Source organism: Cicer arietinum, chromosome 2, assembly GCF_000331145.2.
Source record: "Cicer arietinum cultivar CDC Frontier isolate Library 1 chromosome 2, Cicar.CDCFrontier_v2.0, whole genome shotgun sequence".
Taxonomy (NCBI): Eukaryota; Viridiplantae; Streptophyta; class Magnoliopsida; order Fabales; family Fabaceae; genus Cicer; species Cicer arietinum.
In genome coordinates, this window is record NC_021161.2 from 4,983,227 (window position 1) to 5,005,778 (window position 22,552).

At 28.6% G+C, this 22,552-nt stretch overlaps 2 protein-coding genes across 2 annotated transcripts; both read right to left on the minus strand.

Annotated features, from left to right (window-relative positions):
* Nucleotides 1-527: 527 nt before the first annotated feature.
* On the minus strand, nt 528-4,365 carry LOC101505070 (uncharacterized). The gene is made up of 7 exons (XM_004489553.4): nt 4,257-4,365; nt 3,884-4,063; nt 2,333-2,468; nt 1,832-1,916; nt 1,689-1,736; nt 1,009-1,109; nt 528-923 (listed from the first exon to the last, which is right to left on the minus strand). The coding sequence occupies exons 2-7, from the start codon at nt 4,047-4,049 to the stop codon at nt 788-790; spliced, it is 672 nt and encodes a 223-aa protein (XP_004489610.1). The 5' UTR covers nt 4,050-4,063; nt 4,257-4,365; the 3' UTR covers nt 528-787.
* A 2,358-nt stretch (nt 4,366-6,723) lies between these two features.
* On the minus strand, nt 6,724-11,767 carry LOC101505392 (sulfite oxidase). Its single transcript, XM_004489554.4, has 12 exons — nt 11,561-11,767; nt 11,351-11,466; nt 11,098-11,160; nt 10,829-10,865; nt 10,640-10,721; nt 9,776-9,894; nt 9,587-9,682; nt 8,953-9,063; nt 8,759-8,860; nt 8,302-8,349; nt 7,761-7,976; nt 6,724-7,082 (listed from the first exon to the last, which is right to left on the minus strand). Exons 1-12 carry the CDS (start codon nt 11,633-11,635, stop codon nt 6,966-6,968), a joined length of 1,182 nt encoding a protein of 393 aa, XP_004489611.1. The 5' UTR covers nt 11,636-11,767; the 3' UTR covers nt 6,724-6,965.
* Between the last annotated feature and the right edge of the window lie 10,785 nt (nt 11,768-22,552).

Sequence of the window (22,552 nt, forward strand, 5' to 3'; positions counted from 1 at the left end):
TTGAATCATCAATCCTCAGAATGATATGAACAAGCAATTTTAATAGGAGTTTTTCACTTAAATAAGCTTATAAATGCCTATTGAAAAGTTTTAACACTAAATTTTGAAGCATATAAAAAACTTACGTAACAACTTAAATACCCTATAAATTGGTTGAATAATGTCCTAACAACCGATCATTTAAAAGATTAATTGTCTTATAGACACTACGTACTAGTACCATATTTTTTTCAGGGTACTAAAAAATTCTCCAAATACTTGATAGCGACATTAATGCATTGAGTGTAAACAAGTTTTACACGTGTCACATTTTATTGTGTAATTACATCCAATTTTACAATATTAGGTACTTACACTATTAGTGCATAGTCATAACAAAACAATTTCATTATATATTTTAAATAATGTCTTTATTTCATATATATGATCATACACCACTCAAGACTTCCCTCCTATTTTTTTTAATGAAGTAACAAGGAAAATTCATTAATTCAATCATTAAATTAAATCAATAATACATTTTCAAGTCATTCAAAAACCTCAACTGAATAACATTGCAACACATGATTTTTTTAAACATGTGATCAATCAAACCAAATTATTGCTTGGTCAAGTGTTTTAATTCATGGTCACTAGTAGTTTGCCACAATTTTTACATTTTCATGCATCATACCATTAACAAAAGACTTAACCATATCACAAATAAACATCATAAATTTCACTACTCTTAAGCTACAAATAAGTGCTTCTACAACACCAGCACAATGAAGAACTTGTATTAGTATTATTACTGAAGAACTTGTATCAAAATGCGATTGTTGAGGCAATATGTTCCGTTCCTCGCGATGTATGCATTCATTGCTTGAGTCCTTGAATGGAACCGTATCGTCGCCATTTTCATCGGTTCGGCACCATCTCCAGATCTGAAAGAAACAACCAAGTGTCATCATCATCTTGAGAGAATAAAAAAATCAAACAAACTTATAAAAATATATACTTGATGTTAACCTTATAAAAATTTCGACGGAAGATGTATCGTATTCATAACCAGACACGATCCGTTCCACGTCTGCGAATTGTACGTTACGGGGAAGTCCTTGAATTAAAATCTAGCAAAATCATACACTGTTAGATAAGAGCAGTGTTTTTTTGACAGTAAAGTCTGCATAAAACAAAATCATAAAGGATTGAACTAGTAATCATGGTTCGAAGAGAAACATTATAATTTAAAAATATGCATGTCACAATCTTAGTGCATCATCTATACCGAAAATCAAAGTAATCAGCTGATTTTATGTGCGTTTGCTACAACTTTTTATCGTAAAATACTCACTTTTTTAAATAAAAATATCACTTTTGAAAGTTTGTATCTATTTGTTACACCTTTTTAAAAAATGAAAATCTAAAAACTACTTAAAATAAAACAAGTCACCATCTATGTAGTTGACACTTCAAATTGAAGATGTGTCCGACAAGTGAGTGTACGACACCAACAAGACACAAGACACCGAGAAAATCTGGTTACACTTAATTAATTACTTCCATTTTCTCAAACTAATACCAATGTCGACGAGACACTATTGTGTCCGATATTTGTTTCTGTATCAGTATTTCATGTCATTGCTATATTTTCTCTATCACGGCGAAAAGTACATACATAGACTGAAAGTTATGAAATTTATACTTACAGTTCTTCCGTCGAATGGAGTTACAATGTCCCATTGAGAACGATCAATCTGATACAAGTGAAAAGAAGCAAAATATCAAACATTTGCCAAAGTGTTTTTTTTTTGCTTTGTTTTGGAAAGAGGTATATTGTAGTGCAGCATACCCTATCCAACTTGTACAAACGACCCTTTCTTACGATCACGCGTATAGCATTGTCATAGGCACTGTAAGTAGGGAACTGCACCATCCTGATGATAGCAAAATCTTCAATTTTAGTGATGTTCTTCAAGTACAAAGTGTTCTCAAATAATGGTTAAGCGTAGCAAAATATGAACAAATTGCTACTGTTCTATGGTACATTATTCAATACAAAGTATTTTCAAATAACATCTATTGTGGTGCTATAGCGTAGCAGAATTCGGACCAACCGCTATTCGCAGTCAGCAATTGACAACATGGCTCCTATCATATACTTTTTGTGACATGTTATGAAAAACTCAATGTTAAATTGATCTTTCACTTCTGTCCTCCAAAAACATCTTTGAAAGAAAAAAAATATGCCATTCACTTCTTAGGCAGGAAATGCAACTGATTATATTTTTATGTCAATATGCTAAAACTTTCAAAATTTCCTCAAAGCACGACAAAAGACAGAATACATTACATTGCAAGTGGGTTGAAGCTACGGCTGTATTCCATTTTAACATCCTCCAGAGTCAAATTACAACCTTCAAGCAAGTTGATGATATCTGTTTTGAGTGCATGTTTATGAACGCCGAGCAGCCTACCATATGTCAAACCTAACAAGAAAATAAAAAGGCAGCAAAATCAGCACCTTGCATGAAAACTACTTAAACTAAAGACTAAAGAGTGAAGAATGTTATCAGGTATTATTGCTAATAGATAGCAGTGACTGGTTACACATGTCAATCAAAACCTCGTTTTCAAAATTCATATGCATTTTAGTGCTTGTTTAGATTGACTTATTTGAATTTATCTACTGAAATAAGCACTTGCGAGACCGTTTGGGATAGCTTATGGAAATAATTTATCACATGTCCATAAATTGTTTGCAGTTTATTTTCACAGACTCTCCAAAATAGTTTATTAAATAAATTTTACCTTATATAAAAACAGTTTTAACTTCATTTTATTTTTTGTTGTAGAAATAGCTTGTACATACGGTCTTATATGATCAGCATTTATCCAAAGGCTTTAGTTGGCCAAATGTAAATGTACACACATGTTCTGTTAGTGTCACTTGCATCAAACACAAATGCCATAAATTTGTAAAATTATATGCATATTTATTCTCAAACCAATAAAGTTTTTTAGGTTTTACATTTAGCAGAAACATTAATAGACATACAAGGAAAAACATAAAACAACAACAATAATGAAGGGTACATGATGATTTCACATTGTATTCAACTTTTTTGACAAAATTTCCAAGGCTTATGTAAAACTAAAAATTTGCTCAACTGATCCTTTCCCTCCTAGTTATTCATTCTAAACATACTGTAAATGAGTAAAGATTCTGCTATTAGTCATTCATTCAAAATTGCACTCAACATGTCGGTCTTATATAACGGAAACGCCTTCAATCTGAAATGTAAGTGCTTCATAGTCAACACCCTTAGGTATGCGTAAATGACATATACACTAATACACCTCTCTATTTTGTAAACTCCTCTCAGTTCCACATACCTCCCTCTATTATGGGAAAATAGATGGTGTGTGTGTGTGTCATTCAATGAGAGCAATTCTCCAACGAATAAGGGTGGCAAATGTTTGTTCAAAAAGTAAAACATGTGTATGTTCTATGTAGAACCGGCATTTCACATTGAAGACTTGTTCAGTATCCAACATATCGGACACATGTAAGTGTCCATATTTTTACAAGTGACCATTTAAATGAGAGGCTGTTTTGAGTAGCTTCTCATAAAAATCATTTTTAAGACAAACACAAAACAACTGCCGCTTTTTTTTTTTAAATCTCTATCAAATAACCTCTAAATTATTGAATGCCCAAATCACTTTTTTTATAATCCATAACAAAACGGACACTCAATCACTTCATCATTGACAGGGTCTTGTTCCAAAATAATGATCTTGAAACAATTGATCTTTCACAAAAACTAAGCCAAGAACCCAACTTGAATTTCAAACTATAGATAACATAAAGTATTGAAACAAATGCACAATACAAATATACCTGAATTGTTTGTTTGCAAAAATGGAGGTGAAGAAGGTGTTGAATCCTGTGGTGGCTTTTCAGCTTCAGTAGAAAAGAATCTTCTACCCAAAAAACCATTACTTGTCTGAAATAAACAAACACTAGACTTTGTTTTCTTCAACGTAGCTCTAACAACACTACCCATCTTCCACAATTAACCTATTTATATATTTCAATAAATAAATCACACACAAAAAAAACAACATTCATAAGAGTCACTTTTTCACCATAAATATGAATATGAATATATATGTTTTATATGAAAAAAATTCAATTTTTTAAGCATTGAGAAATGAAATGAAAAATGGGTAGGAAAAAAAAAGAGAGATAGATGAGATTTTTGCGAAATTACCTGTTTGGTTTTTTGTTATTTTTTGTTCTGCTACGATCGCTTGGGAGGAAGAAGCAGTGAGAGAGTGACATGAGAAAGAAGCGTAGGGTATCAAACAAGTGGACTGGGCTTTTGGGCTTTTGGGGGCCTAATGGCCCATTAACTATTTGAAGTTGCATTTTCTGAATAAATTGGTAGTATTGTGTGTATATAAATTCAATTAAACGTTTTAAAGTATAATAAAAAAAAATTACATTTAGAAAAATCTTAACATTTAACGTGTATGAGAGATTGAGTATTTATTAAAATTTGTTTATATATTATTGAATATACAATTATTATTATTTTTGCACATATATTTAATAATACTTCGCTATAATGTTATTTTGTTATATAATAAGATATAATTTAATGTATATGTAGATGAAACACACAGGAAAACCTATTTTCAATGCTATAATTTAAAATAATACAACCGTGAATACTTTTTTATTGTGCGTAAAATAATTTTATACTACTAATATATAATACTACAATCATTAATAAAAGCCAAAATATTTAACTTTACACTTATTAAAAAATTATAAAATATAAGTGCATTATCAAAAGTGTCCTTAATTGAATTTGATTTCTTAGGAATAAAATAGTCATTGTAAAAACAAATGACATTAATTGAGAATTAGTTTAGAATAGACTTCATTTAGTAGTGTAAAAGAATTTAGTTAAACTCAATTCATGTTTAGATTTTTTAAATTTATTTTATTTGGATTTAATTCTTTAAGTTACATTTTGCTTGCACCATTAGTCATTTATCTCAATTTCAATTAGTTCTATCGAAAGTTTTTTATTGTTTGAAATTCTATCAAATATTGCAATAATATATGGTTCATATTAATCTTTTAGAAAATATATGATCAAATCTTATAAATGATATATATTTTTTGATTTTCTTTACAATAATTTAAGCACACATATAACCTTAAAAATAAGTAATAAAAACTTATCTACATAATCAATGTCTTTAACTTTTTTTATATGTAAAGTAGTTTGGACAGTCAACTTGTTGCGATACTTTGATTAAATTTTAAAATTTCATAAAATTGTCAAACTTAAAGAACTGCATATATAATTTAATAATTATTAAAGATTGATGTTGCAAATTAATGTAATTTAAAAAATTAAATAAATAAAACTTCAAATATCTAAATAAAAATTGAGATAAACTTAAAATACTATATATGTAATTTTAAATAAAAATTGAGATAAATTTAAAGGACTATATGTATACTTTTACCTAAATGATATTTTCTTATGTTTGAGATAACAAAATATGTTAAAACATTTTTTTTTTTTGACATGGTGTTAAAATATGGTGGATTGTCTCAGTAAAATAACTTTATATAACTAGTGTATATTACTTCAATCTTTAATATAAACCCAAATGTTTAATTTCACATTTATTAAAAAAATTAGTTAAATATAATTTATCTTCTCGTAAAGATATAAACACATTTTTAAAAGTGTTCTTAATAAAAATTGATTTCATATTAATAAAATAGTCATCATAAAATAAAAATTACATTAATTAAAGATTACTTTAAGATAAAATTTATTTAATAGAGTAAAAATAAGTTATATTTACTTACATTTTAGATAAAATATGAATACCTTTTTCTACTTATATTACTTATATTAGAGATTGAAAGGGGTAACTTTTTTTGAGGAAGATTGAAAGGAGTATTTATTAATCTCTTTAACATAAATTTAATTACTATGTGTTTAAAATGTTTTTGCAAATATATCATTAGTCATAGCACACCATTTAAATATTAGTTTAGATATTTAAAATAATATAGTTATAATTGTAACACAACACACATTTAGGATAATTCATTTCATCACAACATGATTTTATAAAACAAAATATTATTAGATATTTCTTTTTATATCTTTTTGAAAAGATTCAAATTTCTGTTTTCGTACAAAATGTTAATAATTTCTAATTCAACTGGTAGTAGTAAGTGAATTATGGTTTATCAATTGATGGTGCAAGATTTGGAAATTGAGTCTCTCATAGTAGATCACAAAGTCTTTTGTTATTTAAGTGTTCCAATTAGATTTTTATATTTAATCTAAATCAATGTGTTAATTTGACTTTGATGTTATATTATATTTTTATATTAAACTTAATTTATTCTTATAAAATCAAACTTGTAATATAAAATCGACCAAATTGTTGTAGACACATTTTCATATCATATTATGTTCACCTCTTTACAACTTTATTTAGGTGAAACACAATGTAGATGATCAAAATGACCAACACATGTCAATTTCTATGTGAAAAACTACAATAATGTCCTTCTATTTTATTGGCTAAATAAGTCAATTCTATTAATATATCAAAAATGATTGTTTGACACATATGGTTGATAACGACACATACTTACTTTCAATCACGACGAAAATGATAAGATGAAATTCCAAGTGTGAAATGTTTCATGTTTATTACGATCTCAAAGTAATACCTTGAAGAAACAAAGTTATAGTCTCATAGACAATCACACATGAAACTTGAGTAAGAGTTTATTCATAACCCCCTTCCCTTTAGCTCAAAAGCTCATTTATCTAAAGCCATTTATACAAACCGGCGCCGACATACGTTAAGAGTTCATTGTTCAGTAACATGCTTTGGAAATCACCGAAGATGTTGGGTAGTTGGTACAAGTTTTACAAGTTTGAGTGACTCGCTTGAACTTGGACTCGATGCCATGAAGTGTTTAATATCCCTCTAAGGTTCCAAATGTCTTCAACCTTTTCTGGTTGAATATTTGCAGCTGAATCTACCTGCAAATTATACAAAGGTACTATTAATTATGAGTGATGTTATTTAAACATAAACTCAAACACCATATTTCCACAACATGTCAACTTTTCTTCTCCTAAAAATATTCTATCCTTTCATTTATGATATTATGATCTATAAGGAAGCTCTATTGATTTTGACAAACCTTTATAATTTGAAAGGCCCTCGTGGACGAGTACAGTAAATTGTTTTTATTACTTATGCAGTTAAGGACAATGAAATGTTAGCACTGGCATAGACACAAAAATGGACACTAAACATAATACTGACACATAGACACCAATAGTATTTTACAAAAATTGAAGTGATTGAATTTAACCACATATATCGGTGTCCTGAGAGTGTCTGACACTAACATGTGTCGGACACCAGACAAATCTTCAATATAAAGTGTAAGTGTTGGTGCTCCACTTAAAAGTGGACATATCCATTTTCCATTCATATATTGCAGCTAATTTGGGATACATAACACTTTCAATCACTTTATAATGACTGAATGACCCATATACTGCCATCAGAAGAAAAAAAAAATCAGTCCTCCTGTAGTGTGAACTCTGGCTACAAAATTTATAACATGTGGTATTGTACATATTATATTAGTTTGATAATACAAAAAAAACTAGAGTGATGACAATTAGAAGAAGATATGTAACATATACCGCTTTCGCAATAATCTCGGTGCTGTGAAGAATATCGGCTGTGACCTCAAATAGCACCCATGCCCATTTGTCACTGTTGGCATCATCAGCTACATAGTGAATGCCCCTTTTTTGATGTCTTGAGGCTTCCATCCATGTTTTTCCTCCATCAACAGACACATCTACTCTCTCAATTCCTCTTCCACCACCTGATGCTGCATAACCACTAATTTTTACCTGCACGGTTTATGCAAGAATTAAAATTTCAGTCAGTTACCAAATGAGCAAAATATGTACCTATGAAGCAGAGAAACTTCAGATTAAAAGGCATGTCTGATATTTGACATTTGTCAGTGCCTGTCAACATGAACCGACACATGTGTTTATTAATTCCATTTTATCAAATTATTATCGGTGTTGACATGTCTGTCAGTGGCAGGTGATGCTTTTCATGTAACTCACCACAAGGTAAAAAAGAAGAAAAAGAAAAGGAGGCAATCCAAACACACACTGATTGAATAGCCCATCATATACAAATCATTACATAAACAGATAAACTAACCTTCCCAGGTTTTATTGTGCTCACATCTTCCAAAGAGCATATAACACACTGCCACAAGGAAACAAATAAACACTGGTTACAAAAGTTTGCTGAAAAAACATTTATTCTGCTTGGTTCACCATGGCTTGATTAATAAACTTGTAACAAATTAAATTAGCACTAAGATACTCTAAATTACAAATAGAGTTGTCAGTCACGAATCATCAAAAACAGTGTTTTGCTCAAATTCTGTTACACAACGGTGCTATAGTGTTGTTATAACTGCTATTTGACAATACAATGTACTTAGTACATGTTTGGTTTCATTGTGGGACTGACAAAATCATGGTGAGCCACCGTGAATTTGAAAAAGCTACATAGTGTAACCAAACAAACACTTAATAGAATATCGCGAAACAATAGTGATTTGTTCAACTTAAGTTAGGTAAGGTAGAAAGAGCACAATAATCAGAAATACCTGAACTGGGAAATCCATTTGGGGTCTCCTGGTTGACCAATCAATATTGTCCCAATTCACTGATGGTGGAAACATTTTGTAGTCCTTTTGCATGAAGAAACCCTGATATACATAATAATGTGAAGCTTTAGGTCATTCCAAAAAGGAAATTTTAAGTATTTCAAAAGTATACATACTACAATCATATATCATACCTGACATTCTTCTGCAATGATATTGATAGCTTCCAGCCATTTAACAGACCGGGCTCCAATGACACCCGGAACAATAACGCGTAATGGGTACCCATGATCCCTATTAAGAGGCTTCAGAAAGACACAGAGATTATAAACTGAGCTGAAAACACTAGACTAATACATCGATCACCAAATGAAGCCCAAAAAACCTCCGTGCATAAGAAACCCTTTGACCACTTAAAAAACCTTCACATATCATCTCTTTGTTTATTGGTCTCATTTTTTGAATTCAAATTCAAATGAGCATCTATACTGCTTTCCTAATTATTTCCTAATATCAGCTTATGGAATTCGAATTTAAATATATCATCTCCTAATATTACATATTGAAATCAAATTTCCAATTATTATTCCTTACTGTCCACATATGGAACTGAACTAAAATCCTAACTTTTTACTACCTCTATTGTTCATTACCAAATTATATAATGAAATCTGCAGCTCCTGTGCTAAAACTATGAGAAGCCATAAGTGTGGAATGAATCCTAGATTATCACCAGAAAATAATGAATGAAAAAAAAAAAGATAGAAAAGCAAAAACCTTGCTTTATTGTTGCAAAAAGATAGCTCACAAGATATCAAAAACACTTACTTCTCCATTCATTTCATAAGCAAGTAGAACATCTGCTTCAGGATTTGTGGCCTGACTGAGCGGTATTGAAGCCTTATATGGTCCTCCACTTTCTTCCTAATAACGTTTTAAAATATTGAAAAGGAATCAATAGGGTAATAGTGAGAAATTCAAGATCACCAGATAAAACACACAAGACATATTCATTACCTTACACTTATCAATGCTTACAAACTCAACATGTCTTCCACCAAACTGTGTGACACTTGTCAACTTTGGAATTCCAACAAGTTCAAGAACATCAACCAATTTGGCACCACCCCAAACAGCTGAGAAAAAAAAAAAATAATGAAACAGTAATTAAAAATACATAGACTTAGCTCATGTGTGAATATCAACTTAACTAAGCATTTATAGTATAAGCACTTATCATACGAGTGTTTATGCATATGTTATTTCTATAACAAAAGATAAAGTAAAGTCAAACTGTTTTTATAAGCTATCATTGAGAGTTTATGGAAATAAGTTGAAAACAACTTAAAACATGTGATAAACTGCTTCCATAAGCTTTGCTAAACAGTTTCACAAGTATTGACAGCAGTAGATAAGCTCAAATAAATCAATTCAACTAGACCCTTACTACATTAGACATCTCGGTCTCTAGTTAAGCATTCAAGAGGCATGTAAGTTTCATTGAGGACTGCCCAATTCAGTGATCAAATCTTGGTCTTAGACTTCCTTTTCAAACACCCCTCACCCCGCCGCCCCCACAAAAAAAGAACACACACAAACTCGAGATGAAATCAACACAAATAACAAGCGCTAAGTCTAGATTGGTGCAATGGAGTGGAATATAATGAAACACTTCTATGTTCCATTGCTTAATTCCAACCCTTTACTTTATTTTGGGGATATAGGATAAATTGGTGCTTTTTTTTGTTTCCAATTCAAAATAATAAAATTGTAATTTTCATTAGTTCCATCTCATTTCATTGACTACTAGATATCCAAATACAGCATGAAGCTCCTTCAGTCTTACGGTTCTTGAACAATAATGCAGACAAGAATACTAACCATTTCCAATAGCAGAAACATCCCATCCCACCCCTTTCACTGTCCTCGTCTTGCTCATAGCAGTCCTCCGATTCCCTGCGCACTGAGACAATTCATTTGCAGAATGATGTAGTCATCCCAAAATCAATGTAAAAACACCAAAACAAACACTTTTCCAGTTCATTCCAAGTTTAGCAAAAGAACACATACCTGCAGTGTGGCAGTTACATGATACTTTGGAAGCTTCCTGTCATCAAAATAACAAGGTCACTTCCTGACAAATCAAGAAACTAGGGGATGTTTGGAAGAGCTAATTTAGACTTGTCTTATGAGATTATCACTTGTGTAAGTGTTAATGTCAATAGATAAGCTTCAAAAGTCCATCTAAGCAGCCCTTTAACTTTATGAAAATCCTAACTATATTCTGCTATGATTCACAATTCCAAACAAACCATAAACTAACTAACTAACTAACCTACCTGATATCTTTCATGAAGAACTCCTTGGAATTTTCCACAAGACCAGATATCACCACACAGTATCTGTTCATCAATATCAAAAACATCGCAACAAAATAATACTTTTATCTGGACGGTGTATGAAAATTAAACACTAAATAAAATGTACATTTACAAAAACAAAATTGAAAACGAGTTTAATTTCCATAGCAAAAAAAAAACATTGTTAATAATTAAGTCTCATTTATTTAACCGAAGGAAGGTGTTAATTTACCTATCGATGTCTTCAACGATGGGAATTGGACCATGATTCCTCTTGTAGAAGAAATCCGAAGGTGTAACATAGGAAGCAATAAGATCAGAACGTTTTGGTTCTGCGTTGAAAGGTTCCTGAGGAAACACAAAACGACGATGAGAATAAGCGTTTTGTTTAAGAGAAAAGAAAGAAAAGAAAGAGAGAGAGAGAGAGAGAGTATTGGATTGCCTTGGCGTTGATTTGAAGAGAAGGGTGGCGAGGTGGTTCTTTGGAATAATCTGAAGGTGCTGTTAATCCTGGCATTCTTCTTTTCGGAGCAATCAAATTAAATTAACTTATATTTATGGATGATATTGATGATGATGATGAGGCCATTCTTGTCGCATTTCTATACATATTAGGCAAAATTAACTTACACCAATTTTGTTTTGGATCTTTTCAATTTTTTTTATTAATCAACTTTAAATACTCTTTTAAATAAATCATCGAATTGTATAATACTTATGTAAATCATATTTATAGATTTTGATATTAATCGATAATTATTTATAATGTTGTCAACATATGTCAAAATTAATATTAATTATATAATTATAATATTGATGTTGATCTTAATATAATATGATAACATAAAAAATTATTATAGATTAATGTTAAAATTTATAGATACAATTTATATGATTATAATTTTTAATTAAACGGTATATTTTAAAAAATATTTATCCGATACCATTTTTATAGAATGTTTATAATTCTTTAAGTATAATTTTATATCTTTTCTATAAAAAAAGTTATTTTGGTATTAAATTATTATAATTTATTTGTTATACATCTTAAAAAAAGTGATTTTGTTATTTTATAATTTAGATGTCATTTTTTAAAAATTTCAAAAAATAAAAAATTATTATGTATTTATCTTTCATAATAAAAATACTTAAAAGAAAATTAATTTTAATTTATTTTTTGAGAAGATACTAAAAACTATTTAACCTAACTTTTCATTTTAAACAAGTTTTAAATTATTTTTAAATTCTTATATTTTAAAAAGATTGTATTAAACATGTGCAAACTATGGAAAGTGATTATTTCATTTAAAAAAAGAGATTATTTTACGGAAATGATTTGTAACATATACACTTTATTTGTTAGAGTTTTTTTTTAAAAAAAAATTAGAAGTTGTGGTTGTCCGACTTTAATGAAAATCATGTTTTTTTTTTTTTTTTTTTTTTTTTTTTTTTTTTTTTTTTTTTTTTTTTTTTTTTTTTTTTTTTTTTTTTAATTTTAATTTTTTAAAATCAATTAGAAAAATTGATTTTTATGATAATCTACTAAAAACATTTTATTTTATTTTATGCAGTTTTAATTTTATTTTTCCTTCACAAATTACGTAACCAATAGATGAAACTCTGAATATTGATTATTTTTAAAAATAATTTGTAATAAATAGATTCTAAATTGGTTACTATCATTGTTAAATTGTCATTTTAATCCTTAAAGGTTGTTATATGAATAAGATGAAAGATGTGATATAATATAACCATTATATCATGTATTTAATTGAATATTTGTCGAATCAACATATGATATAATAAATTATTCTCCAACATTACTATATCACATTCTTTTAGTTTAAATTATTAACATGAATTCAAGTTGAATTAGATAGGTTAAAAACAATAATTTATTTAATTGTTCTTATAAAATATAGTTTAAAATATATTTATCTTAATTGAATTATTTAAATAGACTCCCACCATTTAATATAATTTTAATTTTAAAGCAATTTATTTATTTTAATGAAATGGTTTGATATAAGTCATTAAAGTTATATATATTGTTCAAATTAAACACAATAAAAACATTTGAATTTAGGACTGATATTGTTAGGTGTACGTTTTGCCTCGAATTTAAACTCAAAATCTCACAATTGTGTGAATTTATGGTAAAATTTATCATCTCTTCTATAATAATAAAAATAAAAATAAAAATAAAAATAAAAATAAAAATAAAAAAACAATGGTGTAATTCATATACTTAAGAGATGCTTAAAAATCATTCAAGTAAAACTACAAAAGCAAGTCATACTCAAGGATCCTAACTAAGTCATCAAGTTATTTGTCACATTTTAGTTATTATTTAAATGATTATTTTAAATACAATTCTTAGTACACACATTTATCTAAAAGTATATTGAATAAATGTCTAATTACTATCACACACTTAGACTCGTATTATAATTATTATCATTTTAAAGATGATTAAGCATCTCAATTAGTCTTGCATGATTATATAATTAATTATCTTAAGTCTAAGCTTGACTATCACTATTTTATATATTTGTTAATTGTTATGAATATTTTTATTTTCTTTTGTGCAACTTCTAAAGAAGAAAAAAAGAATGTCATATGGTTTATAAATGTCATATGATTATATATAAGTGCGTTTTTTATTTGATTTAATTTATAGTTATTTTAATAAAATATGTGATATAGTTTATAGAGTTTTATTATCGAATAAAATTGTGTTCCCATATTTATTTAAATGATAATATTTGGTATATGTATGATATTAAAATTGTTTCATTTGGTGACAAAATTTAATAAATTATAATTTTTCATTGTTGATTTGAAATAGTTGGAACAATTGAAGCATGCGTATTATTTGTAAATAAGAAATTTAGAATCCATTTTAAAGTTTATTGTTGGCAATACCTGTTCGGCTATCGCAGATCTATTATGATGCAAAAAAGAGTTTTTTTTTTTTTTTTTTTTTTTTATGTCAACATATATTGAAGAACAAGGAGATTTTTCAATCAAATAATTTTTTTGTGTTATCAAAGGAAGTTGATAATTTGATAGAATGAGTATCTTACATTTCTAGAATGTATATGAGATGATTTTTGTGAGTCAGTCAAATGAATCATATAGATCAATACATCAATCATAAACTAAATTATCACATGTATATTTATGAGATTGTTGTGCAACTAATTTGACAAAGAGATCTCTTTTATAATTATCTAAATATAATTTGTAAAGTCTTGAATGTTAACTGGATTTGATGTTGAACATATATTCATACGCAAAAATAGATTTTAAGATTCATTCTTTAAACACCTAAAATTAATTGTAGGACATACTTATGATTTCATAATTGCATATGTCATTAGATATTCATTCCTATCAAGCTAACAAGTTAATATACGTAAATTATCCCCTTAATTAATAATCAATTTCTAAATTGATAATCATAGAAGTTATAGGTCAACTATAGATAATGAAAGTTTAAGAAGGATGGACATCCACAAATATTTATAACATTAATCAATTAATTTATTAAATAATAGCTTATACAATTTACACTTTTTATTACCCTCTTAGTCATTAACTTACACTCTTAATCAATTACTGATTCTTTATGCATCATAAGTTAAAATCTTATCATTATGCTATAAATAGCTAACCAACTCTTGTAACAAGTCAAGTTAATTAATAATCAATGAAATAAGAAGGATTCATAATTTCAACACTATGAAATTGTTGGATGGGCTCACTCCCCAAATGGAACCCATCAATTTTATTATTATTATTATTATTATTATTATTATTATTATTATTATTATTATTATTATTATTATTATTATTATTATTATTATTATTATTATTATTATTATTATTGAAATAAAAAGAAAAGAAAAGAAAAAAAGAGAGAATATATGGTTTTAATGGGATTGGCCCATGTGAGAAAGAAAATGGACTTAAATCCCTAACATAATAATAAAAGGGATTAGAAATCTCTAAGGAGTATGAATGAGAATAGTGCTGAAAAAGGCCAACGAAGAAGAACGACAACTAGAGAAGTAAAAGAAAGATTTGGTTCCGGTGGTGGTATCAGGTGTGTAGTAAATTTGCTTGATCTACAATTTTGATAGATTATTTCTACAACTGAGTTTGTTATTTTAATATACAGTATGAGTAGTTTTATCTTTTCTAAGAATTACTTTGGCATACCCACTTTAGTGGAAGGTTGTTATAAGGTTGTTATTCTTGATTAATGTTCCCTATTGTTATAGGAAGACTCTGGTGTATCCATTAATTATTATAGTGGAAGTTTTTACTGGTCCCGTAGTTTTTATTCTCTCAATTTGAGAGAAGTTTTCCACGTTAAAAGTTGTGTTTGTCTCATATTTAATTTTCTGTCAATTATTTTTGTTCTATGGAATTATATTTTCTGTTTGGACATTTATCTGCATAGGTGAGGAAAAAATATTTTGCATTATTGAGATAGTTATCTCCAATTATCTATGGTTTTTCCCAACAAAGTAGCATCAGAGCTCGATTGATTTGATTTGTGCATTTAAATGGAGGAGGAAAATAAAGGTCCCAATATGATTAAACTCAACTATTCTAATTACACACTTGAGAACACTCTCATGGAAGACATGTTATACAATAAAGATTTATATGATCCTATTGAGGGTAACATTGCTAAACCCACAAATAAATGTGACACTGACAAGAAGAAGATGAGTGCAAAGGCAATGACGTTGATTAGGCAGTGGTTGTATCTGAGTGTATATCCATATGTTGAAACATAAATAGATGCTAACAAGATGTGGGAAAAATTAAAAGAGTTGTATGAACGAAAGAATGTGCAAAATAAAGCATTCTTGATTCGAAAACTGGTGAACATGAAATACAAAGATGGGGATTCAATGGCAGATCATATGAGTATTTTCCAGAATACAATGAATCAGTTGACAACCGCATAAATTAAATTAGATGATGAGTTGCAAGCATTGTTATTGTTGAGTTCCTTGCCTGATAATTGGGAAGTCCTTGTTGTGACGTTGACCAATTCAGCTCCAAATGGAAAATTGAAAATGTCAACAGCTAAAGAGAGCATGTTGAATGAAGAAGCTCGAATAAAGGAACATTGTTTGATTAGTTCTTCCTCAAAGTCATAAGCATTAGTTACAGAGTCATGGGGGAGAAGTCAATCTAGAAACTTCCATATACGCGACAACTTTGAAAGTCATAGCAAGTCAAGAAGCAAGTCGAGGACTAGAAAAGAAGTGATATGCTATCATTGTGGCAAAACGGGTCACATAAAAAGAAATTGCAGGATCCGTAAGAGATATCAATCAAGGGAAATAGATGAAGACAAAAAGAAGAAAAATGATAAAGATACAACAACAGTTGCATCTATTAGTAATGTCTACATTATTTGTGATGATAATTCCATAAACCTTGCATGTCAGGATTCAACTTGGATTATTGATTCGGGTGCCTCATATCATGTTACTCCTAGACGTGATTTCTTCTCATCTTACAGTGCTGGTGATTTTGGCATGGTAAAAATGGGAGATAAAGGAGTATGTAAGATTATCGGTATGAGAGATGTTTGGGTTGAAACTGGGATTGGTTGCAAGCTTCAATTGAAGAATGTTAGACATGTTCCTGATATTCATCTCAATTTAATTTTGGTGAAAACCTTGGATATTGATGGTTATCACACATGAGTATGTGATGATCACTGATAGTGGAGAGCCAGAGTACTATTAAGAAGTTATTACAAATGTTGATAAAGAAAAGTGGTTTAAGGCCATGCAAGAAGGTATGAATTCCTTGCATTAGAATCACACATTTGATTTGGTAAAGTTGCCTAATAGCAGAAAAGCACTCACGAACAAATGGGTATACAAGATAAAGGCAGAAGAGAATATTTCTTAACCAAGATACAAAGCAAGATTGGTTGTGAAAGGTTTTAATCAAAGAAAAGGTATTGCCTTTGATGAAATTTTTTCACTTGTGGTGAAGATTTCCTCTAGTTGAGTTGTGCTTTGGTTAGCAGGTAGTTTGAACCTAGAGGTTGAACAACTTGATGTGAAGCAACCATAGGGTTTCAAAGTCAAAGGTAAAAAGCAACTTGTGTGTAAATTGAAGAAAAACTTGTATGGGCTCAAGCAAGCACCTCGACAATGGTACAAGAAATTTGATTCTTTTATGGAGAAATTTGTCAAGAAATTCTCTAATGGTGATTATATTATTCTCTTGTTATATGTGGATGACATGTTGATTGTTGGTCATGACAATCAAGATTCAATCTCTGAAAAAAGATCTGAACAAGTCTTTTGCAATGAAATACTTGGGTCCTGCAAAGCAAATTCTAGGCATGAGAATTACTCGTGACAGGAAGAATAATAAATTATGATTGTTTCAACACAATTACCTTGAGAAGGTGTTAGAGAGGTTTAACATGAACAATTGTAAACTTATTAGTACTCCACTTGCTACTCATTTTAAATTGAATTCTGATCAATGTCCTACAAGCGAGAAATATAAAGAAGAGACGAATAAGGTTCCTTATGCATCTGCAATTGGTAGTTTAATGTATGATATGGTATACACAAGGCCATATATTACTCATTTAGTTGAAGTTGTTAGTCAGTTTCTTTCTAATCTTGGTAAAGATAATTGGCAAGCAGTGAAGTGTATTCTTAGAGGAACTTTCAAAGTGTATTTATGCTATGGAAGTGGTAAATTTGTGTTGGGTGGCTACACAGATACATATATGGCAGGGGATATTGATTCTAGAAAATCTACTTCTGGTTATATGATGAAGTTTGCAGTGAGAACTGTGTCTTGGCAATCAAGATTACAAAAGTGTGTTGCATTATCTACTAGTGAAGCTGAGTACATTGCAGCAACAAAAACTTCCAAAGAACTCTTGTGGATGAAGAAGTTCCTACATGAGAGAGAATATATGTTTTTAATGGGCTTGGGCCCATGTGAAAAAGAAAAGGGACTTAAAGTCCTAATACCAAAATTAGTATTAATATTATTATTATTTTCTTTTTGGTTCATTTATGCATTTTCATCTTTCTTTTCTTTCTTCTTTCTTCTTTCTCCTCCACTATATTCTCATAACATGAGTAAAATTATTGTTTTTCATCTATCATCATTTCTATAAGAAGATTTTAAAGAATCATTACAAAGATAATATCAAAGAATTAAAATAATTTCTTACACTTTTTTATTAAGCAAACAACATTTTCTTTATAGACAATAAATTAGTTGTTATGTTACCTTGTAAGTATATTATTTGTTGTTACGTTAACTTGTAAGTATTAATATGACTATAAACTTTATATTACTTTACTCATGTGATGTGTATATGTATTGTATATGTTACAAGCAAAAAGATTAGTGGATCATGAATTTTTTAAATTACATCTATTTTAAGATCAACTTTTAAGGTGTGTGTGATATTTCAATTTTAGTTGTGATATAATCTACAAAGTAGTTTATATTATGATTGTAAAATAAAAATAAATGAATAACATTATCAACATATCCTTGAAAAATTTAACTAAGATGACGACAATGATGAGTAGCATAAGTAATTTTCGAGATATTACGTATGATAATAATTCTTAAAATAAAAATATATTATTAATCTACAATGTACATCTTAAAAAAAATATAATAGAGATGATAGTAATGAAAATATTGCATATAAGGGTAACGATAATTGAAATGAAAATATATTGCTAGTTTATTCATACATCATAGAAGATTATGTTGATAGAATAATTATAATTTCCTTGATTTTAAATATGTGATATTGACTTTTATAGGAATGATTTAAATTTTAATAAATGAAAAACATTATTGAGAATATTGTATTAGAGAATATATAATAATAGAGATGATAGTAATAAAAATATTGCATATAAGGGTAACCATAATTGGAATTAAAATAAATTGTTAGTTTATTCATACATCATAGGAAATTGTGTTGATAGAGTAATGATAATTACCTTAATTTTAAATATTTAAAACTGACTTTTATAGGAATGATTTAAATTTTAATAAATAAAAAACATTATTGTGAATATTGTGTTAGAGAGTATATAGTAATCATTTAATATTTGCTTAAAAATCATTTTGTCTTTTGAAGTTTTAACAAAGACCATAATTATGAATCTATTGTTCAAATCGAAGAGCATAAAATAGGAATATGTTAATTTATTGAGGACTACTATACTTACAGATATAATGATAAATGTCACTAAAGATAATATGAAACTAGAATTATTTTGTTATTGAATAATTTTAAAAATGGTATTAGTTTCATTAATATTTATTCATAATTTATAATTTATTTATTATATTTTGATATTCAATATTATAACTTCATAAAATATTTTAAAATCTTGAAAATTCTTGTGTTATAAATCCATTAAAATCTTAATTATAAAATATTGATGGTAAATAATCTTTTAATTTTTTTAAAGAGTCTTTTAAAATCTATACATTCCTACAAATTCTTTTAAAATCTTTAAGATTTTTTTGTTCAAAATAATCTTCTAGAAACTCAATCCACCACACCATCTAAGTCTATAAAGTCCTTTTAAATCCTATAAATTCTTTGAAATTCGTATTACAAATTTTGATAATATTTTAAAATTTTAAAAGTCATTCAAATCCTTTCCAAATCCACAAGATTCTTTATGTAAAAATTGTCTTTTAAAATACTAATCTAGTCAAATGATATATATATGGAAAAAAAATCATATAATATGAGGAAAATAATTATTAACAGTCAATAAGTCAAATATTAATTCTCAAAATTAAGAAAGAAAGTTGTATATAAAGCCACTAAGGGGTGAAGGCAAAATCAATATTAAAAGAATTGAGTAGAAATACAATATGTCTCGTTTTTCATTGATTGCAATTGTGTTTCTTTTAAGTGTTGCATCCTCGTATGCAGCTAAAGTTAAAGTTGTGGATGTTGCAACCATTTGCAAGCAATCCTATAACGCTACCTATTGTTTAGAACTTTTCAAATCAAAACCAAGTGGTGTAAAAGGAGACCTCGTTAGCCTTGCACAATACGCTACTGATGTTCTTCGTACCAAAATAACCAAAGCAGTCGATCTAATCAACAAACTAAGTTCAAGCACTAGTGATCCTGCCGCAAAAGAATATTACGATAATTGTTATGTGGATTTTGGTCCCGAAGGAGCACTTTCTGAGGTTAGCGCAATTCAAACACAATTAAAGAAAGGAGATTACGCTAATGTGGATTCAGGTGCAAGTTTTATAATGACCGATGTTGGTGATTGTTTCCCTGAAGATTTTACCGATACCTCTTTGATTCAAAAATATGTTGGTGAAGTCACAGATATTGCTCAGATTATCCGTGCTGTGACACATTTTTTGACGAGTTAGAATATTAATCATAGTTTATAATTGTTGCTAGGTATAAGTCAACTTCCATATCGATAATAAATATTTTGATTTAATATGTGTTATTTTTGTCTCTTTATTTTCTATTTGGTAATCTTCAAAGTGAATGTTAATTTACACTAAACAAATGTCTAGCAAAATGACATATGATATTATGTCACTTATTATTTAATAATTTATCACATTTAATTAATGATCATATGTTATAAAAAAAGCAAGTTTTCCCCGTCTAAATCAAACGGGTTCGAGTGAGTACCCACGAGTGCGGGTTATGTTGCTATCCCAAGTCTTGAATATTCTGTTAATTTTTTCTGCTATTGCGATTTTCGGTTATCAACACTCATAATTGACGAACAAGTTAAGGTTACTTTTCTTTAGTCTTATTGTTTGGATTTTTTGACAATCTCTTCAAGTTTGATGTCTAATTTTAATTCGATTTGAATTTGAATTATAATAAAATCTCATCCTTACTCTTAAATTTTAAATTGATTTTCCAATACAAAAAAATTTATCGATTGTAAAATAGGTGGCATATATAAAGACATTCTCGATAGTCGTTTGATTGTTAGCATGCACTAAACGATTTTATATATTCATTCAATTTCCGATTTTCCTGATTCATCAACACAAATATGATAACTTGTGGTAAACATGATTCTTTAAGCAATTTCATATTCTATTGCATTAACTAAAGTGAAGTAGAAATGTCAATTTACAAGGAATGAAGTTTGAATTGTAAATTTACCTATTTAAAATTTCTTGTTAGAATCTTAAGAAAATATCTCAAGATTAATCTTAGTTATAAAAATAGAAAACAAAAAACATTCTTGGTTATAAAAATAGAAAACATAGAACGTTCTTGGTTAGTTAAAATCACAATTTTAGCTTATCTATTTAACTTGATAATCAAAATGACTGAAAGTAAATAGAGATAAGGGAAGATATACCACACAATGATATATCCAGGTTCATCCAACTCGGGCTATGTTCATTCCCAACAACTGTGAGGTTTTCCATTAAGTGTTCAACCTTGATCTGTAACACCAATTCCTTTCCACCCAAAATGATTCAATCAAGTTACCTATCAATCTTTAGAGAGGATTTTATAATTCACCTTTTAACCATAAAAGGATTTTTACAAAACTACTCAAACTATAAACAACCCTTATAGTTTTGAGTTTACACAATAATGATTTAAAGAGACTGGTAGAATCTGAGTATGCTCAACTTGTATTTAAGAATAGATTCTTGATTAAAGTAATCAGTAGTATGATTAAGATATATGAAGAGAAAATCAGAATTGTTTCTTATGCGATTTGAGAAGCTTTCAAGTATGTAAGTGTATATGATTAATGGATTTTCTTAGCACTTGAGGTTCTACTTCTTCCTTGAGCTTAAGATTCCTTTTAAAGGCTTCAAGGAGGTTGATGACAGCTATTATAACTGTTGAAAAGGTGTCTGGGTGTCATGTCAGTCTTGACCAAAGACCAGACTTTTTAAACCTTGAATGTTCTTGATTTGAACATTATGTTTTTTTGCTTATGCATTAATAAAGTCTGATCTGTAGCTTATCTTTTTTTGACTATGATGATCTATTTTGCACACAAACATCTCAGAGATGTGCTTAACTGATTTAAATTAAGACTGCCTTTTGATTCATGCAAAACAAGTTGGAGAATGATGGTCAGTAAGCTGGGGAATGATTGTGTCACTCTGGGACTGATGTCATAATACTAGAGAATGATGTTAATCATTCTGGAGATAGTTGTTCATCATAGTTGATGTGACACCCTAAACCCCAAAATAATGTATATTAATTTAATTCGCAACGGATAAAGAAAATATGTTTTCAAGAAAATAAACTTTTAGAGCAAATTTAGCACTCCAAATATGATTAATGAAATGCAATGCTATGCATTAGCTTAGACTCTACTTCACATTGTACCATTTTAACTCTGAAGTACTT

What these genes read in the sequence shown, in the direction of transcription:
- LOC101505392 (XM_004489554.4), bottom strand. Translation starts at nt 11,635, where the DNA reads ATGCCAGGATTAACAGCACCTTCAGATTATTCCAAAGAACCACCTCGC. An exon ending in GCACAATAAAACCTGGGAAG is followed by an intron (nt 7,977 to 8,301) that starts GTTAGTTTATCT and finishes TAAACCGTGCAG; the next exon opens with GTAAAAATTAGTGGTTATGC. An exon ending in CCGAGATTATTGCGAAAGCG is followed by an intron (nt 7,083 to 7,760) that starts GTATATGTTACA and finishes TATAATTTGCAG; the next exon opens with GTAGATTCAGCTGCAAATAT.
- LOC101505070 (XM_004489553.4), bottom strand. Translation starts at nt 4,049, where the DNA reads ATGGGTAGTGTTGTTAGAGCTACGTTGAAGAAAACAAAGTCTAGTGTT. An exon ending in TTTGCAAACAAACAATTCAG is followed by an intron (nt 2,469 to 3,883) that starts GTATATTTGTAT and finishes TTTTCTTGTTAG; the next exon opens with GTTTGACATATGGTAGGCTG. An exon ending in GTTTGTACAAGTTGGATAGG is followed by an intron (nt 1,737 to 1,831) that starts GTATGCTGCACT and finishes CACTTGTATCAG; the next exon opens with ATTGATCGTTCTCAATGGGA.